This window comes from Acanthochromis polyacanthus, chromosome 13 (genome assembly GCF_021347895.1).
Source record: "Acanthochromis polyacanthus isolate Apoly-LR-REF ecotype Palm Island chromosome 13, KAUST_Apoly_ChrSc, whole genome shotgun sequence".
NCBI classification, from domain to species: Eukaryota; Metazoa; Chordata; class Actinopteri; family Pomacentridae; genus Acanthochromis; species Acanthochromis polyacanthus.
The window spans coordinates 13,454,930-13,474,828 of record NC_067125.1 but is presented as its reverse complement, the minus strand read 5'-3'; the positions used below and the strand labels follow the sequence as shown (position 1 = coordinate 13,474,828).

The 19,899-nt window shown below is 41.2% G+C and overlaps 1 protein-coding gene across 2 annotated transcripts in view; it reads right to left on the bottom strand.

Moving 5' to 3' along the window:
• Nucleotides 1-2,509: 2,509 nt before the first annotated feature.
• st3gal4 (ST3 beta-galactoside alpha-2,3-sialyltransferase 4) overlaps nucleotides 2,510-19,899 on the bottom strand; it is a 31,639-nt gene continuing 14,249 nt past the window's right edge. For both annotated transcript variants that reach the window (XM_051957888.1, XM_051957889.1), the window contains exons 5-12: nucleotides 19,763-19,852; nucleotides 18,334-18,431; nucleotides 17,878-17,941; nucleotides 17,001-17,096; nucleotides 13,227-13,416; nucleotides 12,605-12,742; nucleotides 3,610-3,759; nucleotides 2,510-3,514 (exon numbers count right to left, since the gene is read on the bottom strand). In XM_051957888.1, coding sequence (XP_051813848.1) covers nucleotides 3,425-3,514; nucleotides 3,610-3,759; nucleotides 12,605-12,742; nucleotides 13,227-13,416; nucleotides 17,001-17,096; nucleotides 17,878-17,941; nucleotides 18,334-18,431; nucleotides 19,763-19,852 — 916 coding nt within the window. In that variant the 3' untranslated portion in view covers nucleotides 2,510-3,424. The remainder of the gene's footprint in view (nucleotides 3,515-3,609; nucleotides 3,760-12,604; nucleotides 12,743-13,226; nucleotides 13,417-17,000; nucleotides 17,097-17,877; nucleotides 17,942-18,333; nucleotides 18,432-19,762; nucleotides 19,853-19,899) is intronic.

Here is a 19,899-nt window from a genome sequence, read left to right as displayed (position 1 = left end):
CACAGCAGCTCTCTGGGCTGTGGGGGTGTTATCAGCGAGCCAAGCCAGATGCCCTCTCCCTAGGTAGCCGGCTACATACTGTACCTCTTCTGCCTCTTCCCACACAAACTGTACACTGGCCTCTGTACACGTCACACAGCAGAGCCACAATGTGTGTCTTCATTTTTTTGTGTGTGTATTTAACAAGAACAGGAAAAAAAGGGGGGGGGGGGCTCAGGTGTTTTCATTAGATCACCGTGTGACTCAAAGGAGAAAACTCACACCACCAATTTCTCATCTTTTTTTTTGTGGCATGTGCACATTAAATGAAGTGTTCCTGCTCTTGATCCTTTGGTGCAACACTCACCGGCGTACGACTCATACCAAGGTCCCTTTAAAAAAAAAAAAAAAAAAAACAATTTCAATGCATTTTCATTTTGCAAAGTGTCATAAAATGAAACAGAAACAGAAAGCAGTATTAGATACACTATTGCCATGTTGCTGTGCAGCGTGTGCAAAATTCTCCTGTGATCTCGCAGAGGATCATGACTTCTAAGTAGAACACAACTGCCTTAAAGTAAGATGTTACACTGGCAGGCTGAGAGCACTGTGCAGAGAGCAGATGGTGTAATGAGATATACTGTAGTAACAATCACACTGTCAGAGCTTCTGCCTGCGTGAGGCTGCACTTACATAGTGGCAGAGCAATCATCACGGACCACATATTTCTCCATGAAACGACTGCGTTGTAAAATCAAACCCAATGCTTTCGGGGTCATGGTGTGCTGGGGGGCCTGCCTGAAAGTTCAAAGCTATGCATTTCAAATGAATCTTATTGTTTAGTGCAACTTTGGGCTCATTAGGTCTCCATAGCGTGCATAAATGGGCTTGTAGGGCTCAGTTGGTAGAGGACGGTGTAATCAGTAACAGGGTTAGGAGTTTAATTCACACAGGAGCGAGCCAGGCTAAAAATATATGTATTCACTGTACCGTAAGACTTTGTGGTTAACAGCATTGTGCATAACAGCACAGTAGCAAACTGAAACACCCTGTGGGCTTGAGGGGTTCAAAGGTGTGCTTACAGTAGAATAGATTCACCTGAAAAGTCTGACCTGATTTGCAGTTGTCATATAAACAGCCCGCATATCCACACAAACCCTGTTCAATTATGTAACTCCCTGTTGTGTAAGGGAAGCGAGCATAGACTGCCGAGCGTGACGTGACAGGACCCTTTCAACACTTCTTATGTTGCTGCGTAAACAAATACATATTAACAGTCCAAATAGTTTCACCAGATGACTAGTTAGTATTCTGAGGCGGTGCAACAACATGTAAACCGGTCTGAAGTGGTTTTACGCTGGAGGTTAATTAAGCACGTGTGCATGTACAGTATGTGTGAAATCATGTGAATAATGAATGTGAAACTTGTGCTTACGCGCTTTAAAAAAAATATGTTTCAGCTCATGAGGAGGGGGTTGGTTTTATAATGACAGACAATACCCTTCGGCACACATAATGGATGACTCTCTGAACTGAAAAGATGAGCTTTAACTGGGCTGAAAGAGATGCGTTTTCGCTGTCAGATTCAGTTCCAAGAAGATCAGTTAACAACTGGCAATTCTAGTGAACTGAATAAGACGGGAAGGTGTTCGATTGTGGTCTTTATCCTGCTGCAAACAGAACTGCCCTCTAAACAGGCAATATGCAGGCAAAACACGCGGTTTAGAAAACCCAACATATAGCCGAGCCGTACAGGAACAGAATCAGTCTGTGGTAATAAAAGCATCCCCTTATAGTTGCGTAGTGTGTTCAGCTAAAACACTGGAACAGAACATGACACTTCCAGTTTAGAGATGCCTGTCTTACAATCTGACCTTGACAATTTACATCACGATTCAAAAGAAAGCGCTGCACCTAAGTGTGATAGCACTTTAGATTTTAGCTCAGAAGAACAGAACACATCAGAAAAGTGGTGCAATATTAAGCTGCTCTTATTATTGTAATGATTAATAATAGTCCTTGCTGTAGTGGCTGCATTCCAACATTTACTGCACGTCTGTTGTTAAAACATACAGTAAACGTCCAATGTCACTCTGACCCCCCCCCATCACAGCCGATGTTGTACCACCATGTGCGGAGGTGCAGTTCATAAATACCAAAGGCCCAATTCCATTCATGTCAAGTCTAATAGAGGGCATGTGTACAGAGAATAGAAACCATCGTTAACATCTGTCACCAGCAGCAAATGTATGCTAGTCATAATGAGTTCATAGCATTGCGCAGTTTGCTGGTTATCCAGATGTTCGTACTGCACATGTGTTCCCTAGCATGTTCTCTAGCGCTAGTTTTACTGTTAATGTTACCCCCGGCACTTTAAGACGGGCTGCTGCATGACTGCACCATGTGCAGCAGGACCTGCTGTTCATAAAGCGTGCAGTAGAGGCTCACTGTCATCTAGTGGTGAACAGAGAGGCTCAGACTAATGTCAAACAAACATATTTCCAAACAGTCAAATAAGAATCAAATGAAATTCATGTTTGTCACCTTTTAATTAAAAATGCATCTCATTCTGTACATTACAAAATATCCAGTGGTACCATATGAATTTAAAAAAAAAACACTGAAATAAATTAAATGACTGAGACAATTAATGTACTCAAAATGTAACAAATGAGCAAAAATACGGGCATTTCCAGTCCATGAAATCTAAAAGCAAAGTGAGTCTAAATTTGTACGTTTGTGAGCAATCCATTTTCCATTTATTTAGCTAAAATGTAAAGTAAAAGCAAATCCCCCCCCCCCCCAGCCTCTAAAAATACCTCTGTGCTGAAAAACCGATTTTAAATTAAGAAGAAATAAAATATCTGACTGGAAAACGAACCTCACACCACAGTGAGCGTACAGGATATAATCAAGACTTACTAGACCTCCGGACAAAAGATCCCCCATCTGAGAGGAAAACCTAAAATGCTTGATTTCTGCAATGTGCCAGCAACAAACCCCAGCATACCATTACAAGGCCTTAAGAACAGTATCAAAGTCTGGAATCATCCAAGATCAAACGTAAACAGATGCAACTTGTTTGCTGGGTTGACACAGACAGACAGCTGGGTCACCACATTATCAGTTGTGTCCTCTGAATTCAGTTGTGGCTCAAACCCGCAAAAGTTACAAAAGTTATGCAAAATGCTGAACCACATTACCACATTTTATGCCAATGAGCACCTGTTTAAAGCAGTTAAACCACTTCCCATGTGCCACAGAGGTAAAACGTTCCTCTCCGTGTCACCACATAATGATTTACTGCAACAGCACAATGTTCCGTATCCCACCACAGAAGGCACATTAACATCTGATTCAGGTCAAATGACCTAAAACAAATTCAAATGCAATTTGGTGTAGAATCATTTTATTTGGATCGAACTGAACCGGTGGACGATGCGCATCACAGATGTGGGTGCAGGTACAAAATGGCTCCCGAATCCTCCAGTTTTTTTAAGGCTTCAGCTTCATGGTTGAGGTCGTGGTAAGAGTTCTGCAACACAGAGAAACAGGAGCATCAGAATTCAGAGAACCCAACCCGGTCCAGCATGCATTTCTGAACACAAACTATAGACGACTGCTACACACCTTCATGGACTTCATGGTGTCGTATCCATAGTAATGGATGGGGTGTCGTTGGCTCTTTGAGTTCGGGTATCCAAATCCAGCTATGTGGACCACATCACAGTAGTTGAGAGCAACGAAGACAGCGAGGATACCCGTGGTAGGATGCACTGGCTGCTGAAACAAACAATACTGTCAGTGTCTCCTAACATATCTGTATGGTTTGAGCATTTCTGACATCTGATACGCCAAAAAAAAAAAAAAAAAGAACACCTTCAAGATTTTGTCATTTTTCTACAAACAAAATCATACGCCATCAGAATCACAGAACTGCACTCCTATTTAAATTTCTTGCATTAAAATCTATATTACTGAGTATGTTGTGATTACAAATAGACAGTTCTAAAATTTGCACATGCAGATTCTGATTTTTGCTAGTCATATAATAGAAAGGAGGTCAGGAGTATTCATGTAAAGGAGCTACATTTTCTACAGTTGGCATTAATGCAACACAGCCCATGATAAAGACGAAGATTAAAGTGAGGTCTTGCATTTCACCAATAGATGGCAGCAGAAGGAAACAAATTACTGCTGTGGATCTTCCCCTGCCAAGACTTTCCATGTGCAGAATTCAGTCAAATAACCACTGCATTACCTCATTTATGTTACTTGCAAAATAACAGTGGCAATAACAGTTTGGGATTTTTACCTCTTGTTCCAACAGAGTTTAAATTTAATGTATATTTACTTTAACTTAATGGGCGCTTTGGAACGGATAGCTAAACCTCAACATTGAGAAGTTGACAATCATGAAATCCTTTCTTTATGTTGTATTTTTAACAGTAGACCAATCCCCATCATTTCTACTGCCGATAATGAGGGTTTCTCACTATCTAAATGTAATTCTTTGCTGCTATATTCAGTGACAAGGTTAACTTACATATGTGGAATATACCATCACTTTACTGCTTTAATTCACTGCATTTAGTGCATTAAATCCATTCAGCACAGTGTCATCCTCTGTTGCCGTCTCTACCTGCACCCTTGCACTTCCCATAGCAGCATTCTAAAGGTCTTTGTCTCTGACAAGCAAGCAAGCATCATCCTGTAGTTTGGGTGTTTTCCAGAGGCTTACTCACAGCAAACTCCTCAGAATAAAAGCACTCCTGATGCCAGTAACAAGTAACAACTTTAGGCCAATTTCGCAATTGATGTTGCTGAGAACAGTGCTTGAGAAAGGTTATATTCTCAGCTAAAAATGTTGACATAGTCTGATTTCAATAGTTTGAGAGCACTTGGAGCAGTAGCAAAGTACACTGACACATCTACTGCTCAGTACTTCAAAGCTGATACCAAAGGCAAATATATACAAATAGACTGGAACAAAGAAACCTGCTGCTTTTGTTGTGCTTGTGAGGTCGGTGTTGTGAGACTGATTTTTGTCTCTGTATGTGTTATGCAGACGGTATCTCACAAATCTGAAGTGGTACTAATGGCATCAGTGACGAGACACAACGCACAACTGAGAAACAAGCAAGCAGAGAAAAAAACTAACAAAAAAATGAGTTTGCAGCATTTTGCAACTACATCTATGTTCTGATTTCATACTCTTACTTATTCAAAAGAAAAAACAGGTTTTTTTTTACATTAATCTTGTTAATAAATCTATTCTGACAATAGATGGACCATCTTGGTGGAGAAACATGAACATTTAAAGGCAAAATGATTTTAACTCTTTAAATCAGAAAAAAAAAAAAAAAACTGCCCGGGGTTTTTAAAGGAATGTTATCTTTTAAAAAATGACAGCATTAGTCAGTGCCAGAAATTGTGAAAACAGAATCATCAGATGTTCAGCTTTCCAAAGGTTCTTGAAGCCCTTGTCTGTCACATACTATTCCATTTGAAAACATAACCAACATCTAAACTTACAATTGTGATCTTTTATGGAAATCACTTTATTCTACATCACTCATTTAAAATGCTGCTAAAAACAAACCATTTGCACAAACTGGATGTTGTGCTCCTCTGCATAACCCAGAAGCAATTAGTTACTCAGCTACAATGAACAGTTAGCTGACTAAAATGGAGTGACTTTTTGACTGAACTGGGCTCAACGGCAGGCTGTGTTTATACTGAGCAGGTAGGAGACAAGTATGGAAAACAAATTTAAACAGCAAATCATTCATCACCATGTTTTCCAACACTGGTTACACGTGTGACTACTTCAATTATGTTTATGATTATGTTGATTCCATGGCATTATAACTATGCTGTACGACACAGAAAGACATTTCTAAGTTTCTCTGTTTCCATGGAGACGCAGAACTGCAGGGAAAAAAAGTGCAACACAATTGACAGACAATGAAAGAAAGCATAACTACTATATAAAAACATACATGATCATACAAGGTTCTGCCACAGTCTGAAAGCACGCTCTCGCCATCTCTAACAACAATAAGCTGCACAAATCGGACAAGAAAAACATCTACACGATTGGGGCTTCCTCATGGCCTAGAGGTTTACATCTTTAGCTCAGAACACGGATGCATGTCGTTCCTGATCTCTCTCACAACTTGTTTCCTGTCATCTCTCTACTGTCAGTGATTTAATTGCAGCATCAAACAAACATGTCTACTGCTACAGCCCTGGATAGATGGATGGATGGATGGATACTTTATTAATCTTGAGACATTCAAAAATAGTAGCTGTGTGCCTCATTTTTTGTGGTGTGCCTTATGTGGCCTCTGTTTGTGGACTTTCTGATTATAGCCGCCTACAGGACATCTCCAGCCTAGCCGCGCTAGACAACCCATAGCAACGAATTTAATTCTCTGTCAGGGTGGGTCTAGTTACCCTCCATAAGGCTCGAGGCTGGATGCTCCTAAAACTGGCCGGACGAATCACCATGAAGTGTAGAGTCAGAAGGCGGGCGTAACTAAGTGACGACAGAGGCGTGACGATTCTGACAGAAACAACCGGAAACAACTAGCCTAGCCGCGCTAGACAACCCACGGCAACGAATTTAATTCTCTGCCAGGGTCGACAACAAAAACGACAACAGTAATTGAGCTCCATTAGCACCGACTCTGAATAATCTTTCTGTTAACACGTCTGTACATCTCCAGACCTAGTTCCTCTCTCCCAACTGCCTTCCTGGCTGATTGGTCCACCATCCTGTTTCATCCTCCAATCAGACTGCAGCAATTTCCACACCAGAGCATAAATCTGGAGCAAAACTGTCAGTCGGGGTGGCTGTGATTCAATGTGACCATCTCGCCTCGGAGCCACTTGGTGTCTTGTGTTTGATGTAAATATGCATCTCCAGCCAACAGCTTCTAGCCATAAGTAATGAGTTACTTGTTTTCTAATGTTTAGCGTAGGAACTGAAAATCATTACTTGCAGCTCTGTGCTCGTATGTGTTGTACTGAGGCAGTCATTTGTTTAGCTTGTTCTTCACAGCTGGACCCATTTCATTTCTTTTTCTTAGCTATGTTAAGAGCAGAGATGTTGCTACCATGTCTTTATGTTTGGAGGAGGAGTTTAGTTGTGTTCTTCTGGTATTTTGTCATAGTAAGGTTGGCTTTTTTTTCTAAGTATACATTATTTTCAATTTCTCTCTTTATTTCTAGCCATGATTCGGCTGTTTGGGTGCAGATCTTAATGCTGCAGAGAAAAGCAAAGGTGCGACAGGAACAAAAAAAATCCCAAAAATGTTGCAAGTTCGCAGCTCTGTCAGCCCTCTTTTGGTTTTATTCGGTTTGTTGATTTAGCAACACCTCCCAGCCCTGTTTTCTTGAAAGTATTACCACTTTTTCTTTATTTTCCTTAGTTAGGTCACTGAGCAACAGTTTGCTTTACCAAACCAACAACACCTGGTTTTGTGTTCCTCCTTCAACCCTAGCAGAGCTGGGAGGTAACGCCTACAATGTATGAGACGGAACTACTTCATAAAATTGCAGCAATGTTCCTTACCAAAACCAAATAAAGTGAGTTCATAAATCGCCTCAATTAAATTTCTTCATTGGCCGTCTTTAAGCATCAGAATTGGATTTAAAGCGCTCCGAAAATTCTGCTCCTCAAAGTTTATGTACCAAACACGATAAATTTAGCTGAATCTAATTCATTGCTGCTCGTTCCAAAACTAAAGCCCGCAGTGATGCTGAACTGGCTATTTATTTAAAGTATTCAGGCCTCCTGCTAATTACAGTCAATCAAATGAGCCTTTTCTGACAACAATGAAAGGAAAAATGACCCAGTAAAAACAAGTCTCGACTAAAATATGAAGCAGTTATCCATGTTTACTCCTGTTGTTAGCAGAAGCCTGCTGAGCGCCGAGAACTGTCCTCATTTGCTGTGGAAAGATCTGCACGTCTAGATAGAGATCGATTTGTTTTTGTTTTTCCTTCAAACCCACCTGTGATCTCTCTTCGATATATACTGTTGGTGATAAAACCAGTAAATGCACAATGAAGGCTTATGGGTGTGTTATAGTGAAAGGTGAAATCAACATTGGTAGTATAAACATGGCAAAGTCCAAGAGAAGGTCTGAATATTTACTGGCACTGTAAATGGTATTAATTATCACAGATGTACAGCTTCACATGTATTTCCAAAGTGAGGACAAAAGCTACAAGGACATAAACAGAAAAAAACATACGCACGCACGCACGCACGCACGCCAGAAGACTTAACAATAAACCGCCCAGATGACTCAAAGCTTCCAGGTAACTCAAAGCTTCCAGGTAATTCAAAGTGTAAACAGATAGTAGTGTGCAAATCACAGGGCATCCTGTTGGACAATTTCCTTAACCCTTTGATGCACAGTGTGGGTCAAGAGATACCCATTTTCAACTGGATTTGGGTGACTTTTGACCCATGTTGTGCATCCAAGGGTTAAGACATACACTAATTCCCACAACTAGGGACTTTTACCCCGCAAAGCCCTACATAAGAGAAATAGATAGTTATTACCCTTAAAATAGTTCTAAAGTATATTTTCCTGTGGTTTCCGCTCTTGTCATTTAGGATCTTTTTTTGCTAAAAAACAGAAACAATAAAGACAGGAGATTATCTGACCCTGCGGACATATTTTTTTTTGTTTCAGGAAAAACAAGAAATAAAAGTAACGCAAGATTTAACGGGATGAGACATGTTTGTTGTTCTGTCCCTGGCTGGCTCTGTCTGCGCTCAGAGATTTCCCTGTGTTGTTTGCCACTTCTCATATAACTCTGTCAATGATTATCTATGCTCACAGAGGCAAGAAGAAGAATCGTTTCCACATGACCTGGAGATAGAAGAAACGTTCTCCATCCCTTCCCCAAAAAGCAGTACACTTCCCCAATTGCCTTTGTATGTCTTACTCCTCCTCAGCTTTCCATGCTATCAAATTTCTTTTGTGAGAGCCCTTTCTGATAAGAAATTTCTTTTGTCCAGAACCTTGTTGGTGCATGTATCAGAGTTTATAATGACCTACTTCCAATATTTTCTCCAGCTAGAGCTTACCAGTTGCATAAACCACTGAATTTAACCAAAATTGTAGGTCCTATGTCATTTGAACACAGATACTGATGTAAATTATCATGTCATCCTAATGAGTGGTGATGGTAAAATCCACCATATTTGTCTTTGATATTCACTGGAAACAAATAACAGCAGTCTCCAAAGCAATTTTATATTTTTTTTCTTTGTTTGACATTTCACAAATTACACATATTTGCTTTCTTGCAGAGTGTTTGTCAAATGGCACTTCTCCACTAGTACCCACTCGGCTCAACTCGACTCAGTTTAGGTCATTTTCCATTACATTGAGTACTACCTCATCGTGGGTGGACTCGTCATAGCACAGCGGCCCAGAAGTTCCTTAACGTCATTTGTGTGCGACACAAACACAACACAACAATAGAGGACATCAAAGCAATGATATACCTGCTGCTCGGTCTATGGCTTTTTGTCAGATTCAAGTAAAAGCGCACCATCACTGTTGCCAGTTTGTTTTTTTGTTTTTTTTAATGGCGGGTTTGGTTTTTCTGAAGGAGCCGCTGATGTGTCGTCACTCCCTGTCCAATCAGTGGCCTGCACTCTGTGGACGTGACATTATCGGCTTGACTCAGTTCGCTTGGAACCCCGGCTCAGTAGGAATTAAAATAGTACCTGGCACCAGCTACCATGTCCTAATGGAAAACCTCACAAACTGAGTAGAATTGACCGAGTCGAGCCGAGTAGGCGCTGCTGGAAAAGCGCTAAAAATGATTGAGATAGTTTTCACAATTATTTGTTCAGTTTGAGGCTTCAGTTTAATATAAAGACCAGAAACAAGGTGAATCAGACAGATTTCGGTAGCAGTCTTTATGCTAAGCTAAGATGGCTAGCTGCAAGCTCCAGCTTCATATTCAGACAGATTTGAGAGAAGTGTCAACCTCCTCATGTTAATCTTAGCAAGAAAGTGAAGTGTTGCATCATTGCTTTAGACGCCTTCAGATAAGACTTTCATGCCCCCAACAATTAAAACGTATAAATAAGCACATGAAGTGTGCACGCATTGTGGTATTTAGGGTGACATTTCCACATAAATACAAGTCTTTTGCTACGAGCTGCATTGAATAATTGCAGCAGTCTACTTGAAAATACAGAATAGGAACGCTCTGCTCTTTCAGGTCTATGCCAATCACATTAGGCCAAGCGTTGAACCTACACGACCTTGACAAAAGCACAGTTTGGCAAAAGAGGTGGAGGGATCTATCAGGTCAAATACAAGTGTGCAAAACAAAGGAATCTCGAGACTGCAAGCACTTCAGCAGCAGCACTCAGACGCTGAAGAGACTTAGAGAGCTCTCTACTTCTGGCTTCCCTGAGAGATGCGTGAAAGAAAGCACAAGCACATGTGTACATGATCGCGTGTGTGTATCCGTGTGTGCGTGTTGCCCGGTTTTGCTGCAGTGAAGGTTAAATTTTAGCAAAATAGAGGTCTCTGTAAACAAATGTGGGCTCTCTCCGTAGCGATGCAGCCTTGATAAGAAACTGAAGTGGCTTTATTTGCCGTTGCACTGAGCATGACTGGCTTTTTCCTTTAATTCAGATGAGCACCCCACAATGGGACACAGCTGACATTCTGTGTGCATTAGCCTCATGTGGTCGCCAGCATACAGGCGAACACCAGAGCTCTGCAGCAGCCCGGCGCATAGTTTGGACCTCGGCCCGTGGATCCTTGGTGAGAAGGGGCGAAGGGTGGGGGGGGCTGTACATTGTCGCCACTGCGCAACACAAACGTGTGCTTCAGGAAACCGGTGCGGGCGTAGTTGCTAGTGGTGTGAATGCACGGACATAAGCCAGAGAGGAAGGAAAGGGAAGGAAGAGAGTGAAGTGGTTGCATGTGTTAGAGTTTGTGTGGTTTGACTTTGCATCTGGGGAAGGGGTCCATCTCTATCCGGCAGGGTCATTAACAGAGGGATGGTGTGCAAAGAGGAGGTCTGTTATGGTCAGTACCCCTGCTGGGATTTGGCATATGAGGAATACCAAAGGAGAGAAACGAGGAAAAAAACACAAGAAGATTGATGACAAGACAGAGCGTGACTAAAAATTTTTTTCTTGTATGTTCACTATTAAGAAAAATGATGTTTACAGCCCTGAATAGAGGTGATTCAGTTTCTGTTGTAATCGTGCAAAACTTAACTGCCTCTAGGCCCCAGTTCTCCCAGCCCGTAATCCCACCATCTCTCCTCCTCCTGCCCACCTTCCACTCCCCCTGGCCTTTTCCATACAGTCTGTGCAGATGGTGCAGAGCTCCTGTTGGGTGAGCCCGCTGATTGTCTGTAGGACCGCGGCGTTCACACTGCTCACTCTTCTCGTGCACCAATCAGTTGTGTTTGTATTGCGGCCCAAAAGCGTAACACCCCTGTCACTCTTTGACAAAAAGGACTCAGGGGAGGGGAACAAGCAGAACCAAAACAAAACTTGGCTCGGGCCCACGTCAGGGACAATCCCCACCAAACACACAACAAGCCCCTCCTGGCAGATGGGATGCAACGGGCCAATAAAAACTTCATTCTGCATGAGTTGTAGTCCAAGTCGAATCCCTGGGTGTTTTGAAACCACGCATCATGTTTTCTCATTGCGCAATCGCTGCTCTGTCATGAGTTAGTTCATGGATGTGTTTCCTCTTTTGTTTGTTGTTACGATGAAGTTATCTTGCCTTTCATTTACTTTATCCTTTACTTTCAGATTTCACTCACCCAAAAGCCACAAAGCATGCTCAGTGAGGATCAAGCAAACTTTGAAATTGAGAAAAAAAAACAGCGAAGGTCACAACTCTGGACATTTTCCTGAAGAAACAGCAATAATTAGCTTTGCAGGGAAGGAACACTGTGACTGTCCACTGTCTAGAAACAGAGCATCTGACTGAAATTTATACAATATTTTGGCTTTCCTTCAAAAGCCAATTATTTCCCAGGGATTCACTGCGCAGCCGAGAAAACATGTGGCACTTATCTTGTAATGAGATGCTAGAATGTCAAGCAGAAGCTAATCTTCATCATGTTCTGTGGTAATTGGATCCACTAAACCGCTACTGACCTTCAACATTTCACCTACTACATTTCAAGAGAAATGCCTTTCCCAATAAACTGTTTATCACAGAGCTCAAGACATATCACTGGAGGAACAGTGGCTAATCAGTGGATGCTCCATCCACCCTTGTTAACATTCATGTGGGGAGCAGTGAAGGGCAAAAACAGGGGAAAAAAGGGAGGTATGAGAGAAGGAACAAACAAGCAAGGATGTTCTGGTCAGGAAAATTGCAGTTGAGGATGCCAGAAATGCTCAATACTGGAACACAGGAGAACTGCCACCGGAATTAAAGAGAAACATTTTTAGATTGAGAAAGCTAAAGATTTGACTGGTTTGATTAAGGATAAGGCAACAATTTGGTTTGGACTAGAACCAACAATTCTGTTTTTAAAATTGTGACATCTTCACCTTCAGCCTTATGATTCTTCAAACAGTTAAGCGGAAAGGGTCACTCACCTGTTTGCTCTTGGGGTGCAGAGGGATCTGGAGCAGTCTATCTGCAGTCTGGTGCAAAAAGTGTGGGTCCAGCACTCTGATTTTGCTGACGTCAGCCAACCAGATTTGGGGAGGGGGCTTCCAAAAGCCTTTCCTGACCTGCAACACACACATAAACAGACAGAAAGATAACAGGCTGGATGTTAAGCAACAGAAAGGAACAACAGGACAGAAAGTAAAGCAAAAGATTGCTATTTTTGGTTGGCAGAATGAGTTCATTTACCCAACAGAGATGCAATTGAACCTATGACTCTCTCATCTCTAGAGGCAACTAAATCGATGTGCAAATTAGTGGGTAATGACCCTGCAACTATTAGCAGTAGGAGGCCGGAGGCGCCGGGAGCAACAGAGTGAAGGATGTCTGGGATGGAAACTACATTTAACTCTGAAGGGCACTGGCGTCGCTGAAGTCGAACCTTTTAAGTATTTGTTCCTGATATGGATGACTGACAAGAGCTGGAAAAGAAACTAAACAGAGCATGTTTATGTGAGGCCAAGAGGGATAGAAAGAAAGTGAGACAGAGGGATGGATGTGTGTGTGTGCTTTTGTGTGAGAGAATGCATTCTCACACATATCCTGTACCCTCTTCTCATTGTAGAGGATCTCTTTGAGCCACCGCAGATCTTGCTGTTTGAAAGGCACCAGGACCATAAGTGTGCCGGGCTCATTGTGCAGTCCAGGGTTGTAGGAGGCCGACTCAGGGTAAAAGAACCTCATGGTGGTCTTGTTCCCCACGTCTTCCTCATAGCCTCTCACTGGGGCATCATTCAACCTGAGGCAGGGACACAATTCTACACTTTAGACACACAAAGAATATTCAGGGCTCTTTTATTAAGGATTAAAATTTCTGCAATAATTCATGCAGAGTTTTGTTTTGTTTGATCGTATTCTCAAACCATAACTTTCTCAAAGTATATTCAGTCTGTATCATGATGTCATTGCGGTCTATTCTGATGAAGGTGTCCTGCTAACTTAGCACTCCGTACCTCCAGTTAAACAGCGTATATTGAGGTAAACGGTGAAAGTCTTCATTAGATTTCCAAATTAATGGTTTAGCAAATGATTTTAATTCTGACCAAAAACATACACAGAATTATCATTGTTATTAATATTGTCAGTCTATTTAAAAAGAGACCATGTACAATATTAAACATAAATGTTTCCATTTGATGCATTGCACCAGAGTTAGCTTTAAGCTCATTTCCATCTGCAGTCCCTCGGCAGGTCACAATAAAAACATCACAACATTAAATTGTCACAAAAGGGCTGGAGTATAAAATGCATGACACAGTGAAGCCAACCATTATACGGACACACAGAGACACTCTTAAAAGCACACACAAATGCCAATTAAAATGAGATGAATGGTTGCAGTTCTGAGTGTCCTTAAGCAGGTTTTTCAGTTTGTTTTTAAAACTGCCGATAGAAATACAGTTCTTAATGTCGCCAGGCAAGGCTTTCCACTGAGTTGTAGCTTTTACAGAAAAAGCTGACTGCCCAAAGGTTGTGTGTCGAAAAGGTATTGAACAGTCAGCGATGGAAGATATCTTCATGGATTTTATGGATTGTGCCGAGTGATAGTGAACAAACCGGCGCAACGGAGGAGGAGCCAAACCATTTAAAATTTTTAAAACAAGACACATATTTGAAAGCAACTTAACATTTTCAGAGCTCAGAAGACAATGCTTATCTAAAATCCTGCAATAGTGGTATTGCATTGATTTTTTGTCCAGGATCTTCAAAGTCTGTATGTAAAGAGACTCCAGCGGTTTGATGACTGCCTGCCTAGTTTGTCCCCAACATGTGATACAATATGACATGTGGGACAGGATCATAGCGTGCATGAAGGTCTTTTCAGCATCCATAGACAGACAGCCTCTAATGTGCAGAAAGTTTATCCGATTATAGTTTGAGGTTGAGACATGACGGATCAAGCCACTCTGTAATCTTTCCCAAAGCATTCGTTAGTGTCTCAGCTGCTAACTCAGCAGTTTTTGCACGAGTATAAATGACAAGGTCGTTGACGTAAAGACTGAATAACAGAGAACCTAACACAGAACTGACAGAATGAAATTCTCAGATTCTCTGAAAAGAAAGAAGAGAATTTCAGTAAGAGAAATGACATTTGTAACAGCATTAAAAATGACAAATTTAGCCTTGAACCAGTAATTCTGCATTCTGCTGTGCACAATAAAAAAATGTTTTTCTTTTTAGAAAATGAATTTTGTTTATTCAGTATTTCATTTCAATTTTATCACGGTCAACTGCTACCAGTTTGGTAAAAGAGGCGAGTCATGGACGGGTTAAGACTGCACACAAAAGGTGGAGTTGGCCACTGGACGTCACCCATTGGTTTGTGAACTACTATTTTGAAGCCTTTAATTCGTAATTTATCCAGCAAGCAAGCGGTGGATATGACTGAGACGCTACAGATGCCGATGCAGTCATGACCTGTCATTTACAAAGCAGTCATGCCCTAAAGCACACACTGCTTATCATCTATTTTACTTTAAATGGGACCATAAAGTCAATAGTAAAATGCTTATTGAGGTAATAAATGTAGGGAGAAGTGGGGCAATTTTCTAACAGACTTCTATACAATTGCACTTCTTTGTGTAGCCAGAGAAGTCGCCCCCTGCTGGCTGTTAGAATGAAGGAATGCAGGATTTAGGCACTTCCACATAGGATTCACTTTTCAGACCCAGAGGCAACATTTATCTTTTATATCAAGTCCATTGTTCAGACATGTTTTAGGAGAAGTTTTACAAGAGTAATTTTACATTGGAAACATTAGAAACAAGTAACTTCTGTAGCTAATGGCACAGTGATCTACCAAAACTGTTTTAAACCTCTGCATGAGGATTGTGGTCTGCTGCTGATCTGTTGATTTGCACACACAGGTTATTTATCTCCGTACACGTATGCTCTGTCACATGTTCTTGAAAGGACAAAAACATGTTTTAAACAATGCTGCTAAAAGGTGGCCTGTAAATAGAACAAGTAAGTCGCACTGGAGTGTTTAAAATCCAATATGTGCTTCCTTGTAAAATAAGCCATGTTTTGGTACTTTTACAAATTCTTGACACAACAACTTCTGCAATCACATCATAACTCAATCCTTGTCCGATTAATTAACACAGCAGCACAGACTGAGCCCTTGTTTGATTAAATGATTAGTCTGCACTTTGGAAACTTAAGTCTCGACAGGCTTTAAAAAAGCCTAGCAGTGTTTCTATGACAGAACCTGCCCGATGACGTCAAACTCTCAGGCATGCATTGAATTCTGAATGTCAATAACGTTACTCTACTTGGCCAGGAAACCATTAACTTCTGAGAAGAGAAGGAGAGATGGGATGGAGGGGGAGGAGGGCTGGTAAGGGGAGAAAAATGCATTGTGGCCAGGCCAAATTCTGGCTGTTTGAAAGAGGCTTATAAAAACTCAGAATGCATGTGTTCATTCCAAGGCTGTAAAGTCAGATTTGCAAAGTGCCTTTGTCCCTGAGTAAACTAAACGCTCTCTTTTCTCCATTAAAGAACTTGATTTGACCCAGAACTCTGCTAATTGCTCAGAGGATGGCTCTGAGTCAGAGTCAGATGGTTCAGGGTTGGATACTGTCCATCATCAGACTACACCCAAGAAAATTTATATCCTACTTTCAGTGGTTGGTGGACAAATCACCGCTCTCCCCTTTTAAGGTCCTCTAGCAGGGATCTGTTTGTATTTTCCAAATCCGAGCTGCCTTGAAACATGAAGGTGAATATGAGGTGGTTTGGGGTTTAAATATTGCTTTGTATATTATCATTATTATTATTATTTTGAATGTCACAGTTTGCAAAACATGAAAAAAGTGGCAGCCACCATTTAACAAATGCATAATTAACCATGCCCGACGGGTACGTCGGCGGGGTTATTGCATTTGGTGCGGTATCTGGCTGGGTAAGTATGTATGTATGTATGTATGTATGTATGTATGTATGTGGCTATGTCCGGTCCGATATCTCTGCAACCGCTGAAGTCAGGATAATCAAACTTGGCACTGAAGATCAGTCTAAGGTCCCCTGCTGAGTTGTGGAGTTACAGGTCAGCAGATCAAGTAGGGAGGGAGATACGTACGATGATCAAAATTGATACATATTGCATCATTTGTATAGGGAGAACAGGGTTTTTGCCAGCAGAGGGCGTGGTTCTGTCCTCTACTGAGGGCTCATCTAGTTTGGAGTGAAATCAGAAAGATGCAGAGTTTTTTTCTTAGTTTTTTTTTGTTACATTAACCCCAGTTTTATTCTTCTTACCCTATGTTACATCACATTAACAATCAGTAATGAGAACTTTTGCATGGTGTTACCATAGCTTACCGTATGACCACGTCATATTTGTTGATGATGCTTCCCAGGGAGCTGTTTTTAATGGCAAAGCCGTTGCCGATGACTACACAGGTTCTGCATTCAAGGCTGTGGAGAAAACACACACACATGTTTGTACTTCTATCTTAGTGAGGACATCCATAGGCGTAATGCATTTCCTAGAGCCTTACCCTAACCATCACAACTGATTGCCTAAACTTAATCCTTACCAAACCTCAATTCATACCTGTTCTCTAAAAACAAGTCTTCACCCTCAAACATGGCTGTTTCAAAGTGAGGACCGGCCAAAATGTCCTCACTTTGTAAAAATGTCCTCACTTTGATAGTTAAATGCAGAAAATGGTACTCACCATATGTCTGTCTGTCTCTCTCTCTCTCTCTCTCTCTCTCTCTCTCTCTCTCTCTCTCTCTCTCTCTCTCTCTCTCTCTCTCTCTCTCTCTCTCTCTCTCTCTCTCTCTCTCTCTCTCTCTCTCTCTCTCTCTCTCTCTCTCTCTCTCTCTCTCTCTCTCTCTCTCTCTCTCTCTCTCTCTCTCTCTCTCTCTCTCTCTCTCTCTCTCTCTCTCTCTCTCTCTCTCATATAACATAACCTATAACTCATCAAGGGTGGTTTCTTGACTGTTAAAAGAATAGGAATAGATAGACAGCATGACCAGAATGTCTCTTTGAGCAATCTCTGTGTGAGAAATGTTTTTTGTTGCACTTTACTTGACATTTGACAGTTACGTCTGTACTGCAATATGGACTTAAATCAGTACACTGATATAAATTTGAACAAAAAATGTAATTAAATATAAAACTTGGTTGCAACAAGGCAATGTTGAGCTTTAGTATCTTTTGCCAAGTTGGCGAAAGTATGTTCACACTTACTTTTCAATGTTGGCTGGCACCTGATAATTTGCAGTTACAGCGAGAACTTTCAATAGCAGCAGCTCTGGGAGGGAAAAAAAAGTGCAGTTTAAAAAGTAAGACTGCGTGAATACTTTGAATGCAGAGAACAGAGTGTTTCAGTCATATTAAGAGCTTAAAATCTGACTGACACAAATCTAATGACAACAGATAGAGTGAAGCCTGTGATCTTCTTATCAAAGCACTTTAATGACATGAAAGCATCACTGATCTGAACTGAAGGTATAATCCAAAACTCAGACACGGGATAGTAGAAAAGCTATTTTCATTTCATTTTTTCCATTTAATTGAATGTAGTGGAAGTGTGCAAAGATGTGACGATAACTGTTCATAATCCCAGTCATCAATCAACCAGTATTAAATTAGCAAACTTAACAGAAACAGCAGAGGATAATGTTCAGAGCAACGTCAACATACCACTGCCCTTAATGCCATAAGGTAATGCCAGCTTGGACAGATGCTCCCGCCAGAAGAAATCCTCCAGTTTCAGAAAGAGCTGCGTCCGTCTGCTAATGCTGCATGAGAAGTGTCAGAACAGGAATTACACATGAAACCGCACTGTACAGGGTTTCACTGTATAGATGAGATATATTACAGGAGGCTTTGCGGCTGGAAGAGCCGGGACAGGAATCAAGACAGCAAGGATGAAAAAAAAAACATTTGGAGTTTTTTGGCTGAAATAACCATCCAACCACACAATAGACAATACCATCTGTGCTGCCAAACAGCACAGCGTTCATGCTAGCACATGAAAAATTGCTTCATATGCTTGACTGATGCCTTTACTTTACCAAATGTTCTGGTATCCATTAAGCAGGTAAACTAGACTCATTATAAGAAAATCAGCCATTTACATTATGTCATTCAATAGCAATTTCCCTCATTAAAAGCCTCTGCTGGCACTTCTCTGCTGAGGAGAGGGGAAGGAAAACAATAACATTCACAGAGCCTGTGGAGGGAGACAAATGTGGCAGGTTGTAATATGTGAAACAGTGACTTTTCTGTGTTCGCTGGCTTCTGACTCCAGCTGTTTATGACCTACTGTCTTTGACAGTGAGTCTCTCAGACATTTATTATCCTCGTGTGCCAGCTAGCTCTCTGTGGGAGATCAGGATAAATCCCTGGGGAGGGGTCTAATTAGAGAAATGTCATTGCAATTGCCTGGAAGGCCTCCTTGTGACTGTAATGACTGATGTGAAAATACAAGAACGGACTTGCAACTTACTAAAAATTATACTCTTGTAGAGGGGCAAAGACAAGGATTATAGATTTTAACTATTTTAAAGGTCAAAGGGCAGGCAGTGGCAGGTCTAACTGTGACCTTTGACAAGGTTGAGACAAACCCCAGATGGAGACCATATCGCTATTTTGTAACAGAACAGAGTTCACAAAAAGACCAGTAAATATACAGCTGAATAAGCTGATAACAGAACATTGGAAAAATAAATGAGAGGGGGTTCGGGGATGTGGAACAATGATTACTTAACAAAATAGGCCATTGTCTACTCCCAAAAAAAAACTTTATCAAGAGCACATTCCGAGCAAACAATGTTTTTTATATCAACTCTCCCTCTCGGTCATTTAAGACATTCCACTTGTGTGACTGAAACTTACAATAATCACTATTTAGATGGAAAGTCTTTTTTAAAATAATAAATTCTGTTCCTTCTCGCTAAAATATGTTTTTCCTTCATGACTGGTAAAGAGCTGTCCAGTTTCTAGGAAGCTGGCACCTTATTTCATATAAAAATGCTGGCACACCTCCTCCTTTAATAAGCCATCCACTCCCTTCAGTTTGCAAAAAAAAAAAAAAAAAAAAAAAGAACACAGACATGCCATTACTCACTTAAAGTTCAGGCTCTCCCACTTCTTCTGCGTTAGCCAGCCGCCACATAGCGACTTGCTACTGTTCAGAGACTTGCTGGTGCCTCCATAGCTGAAAGACAGACAATTACCACAACTGGCATGAAACTACCGCTGAGT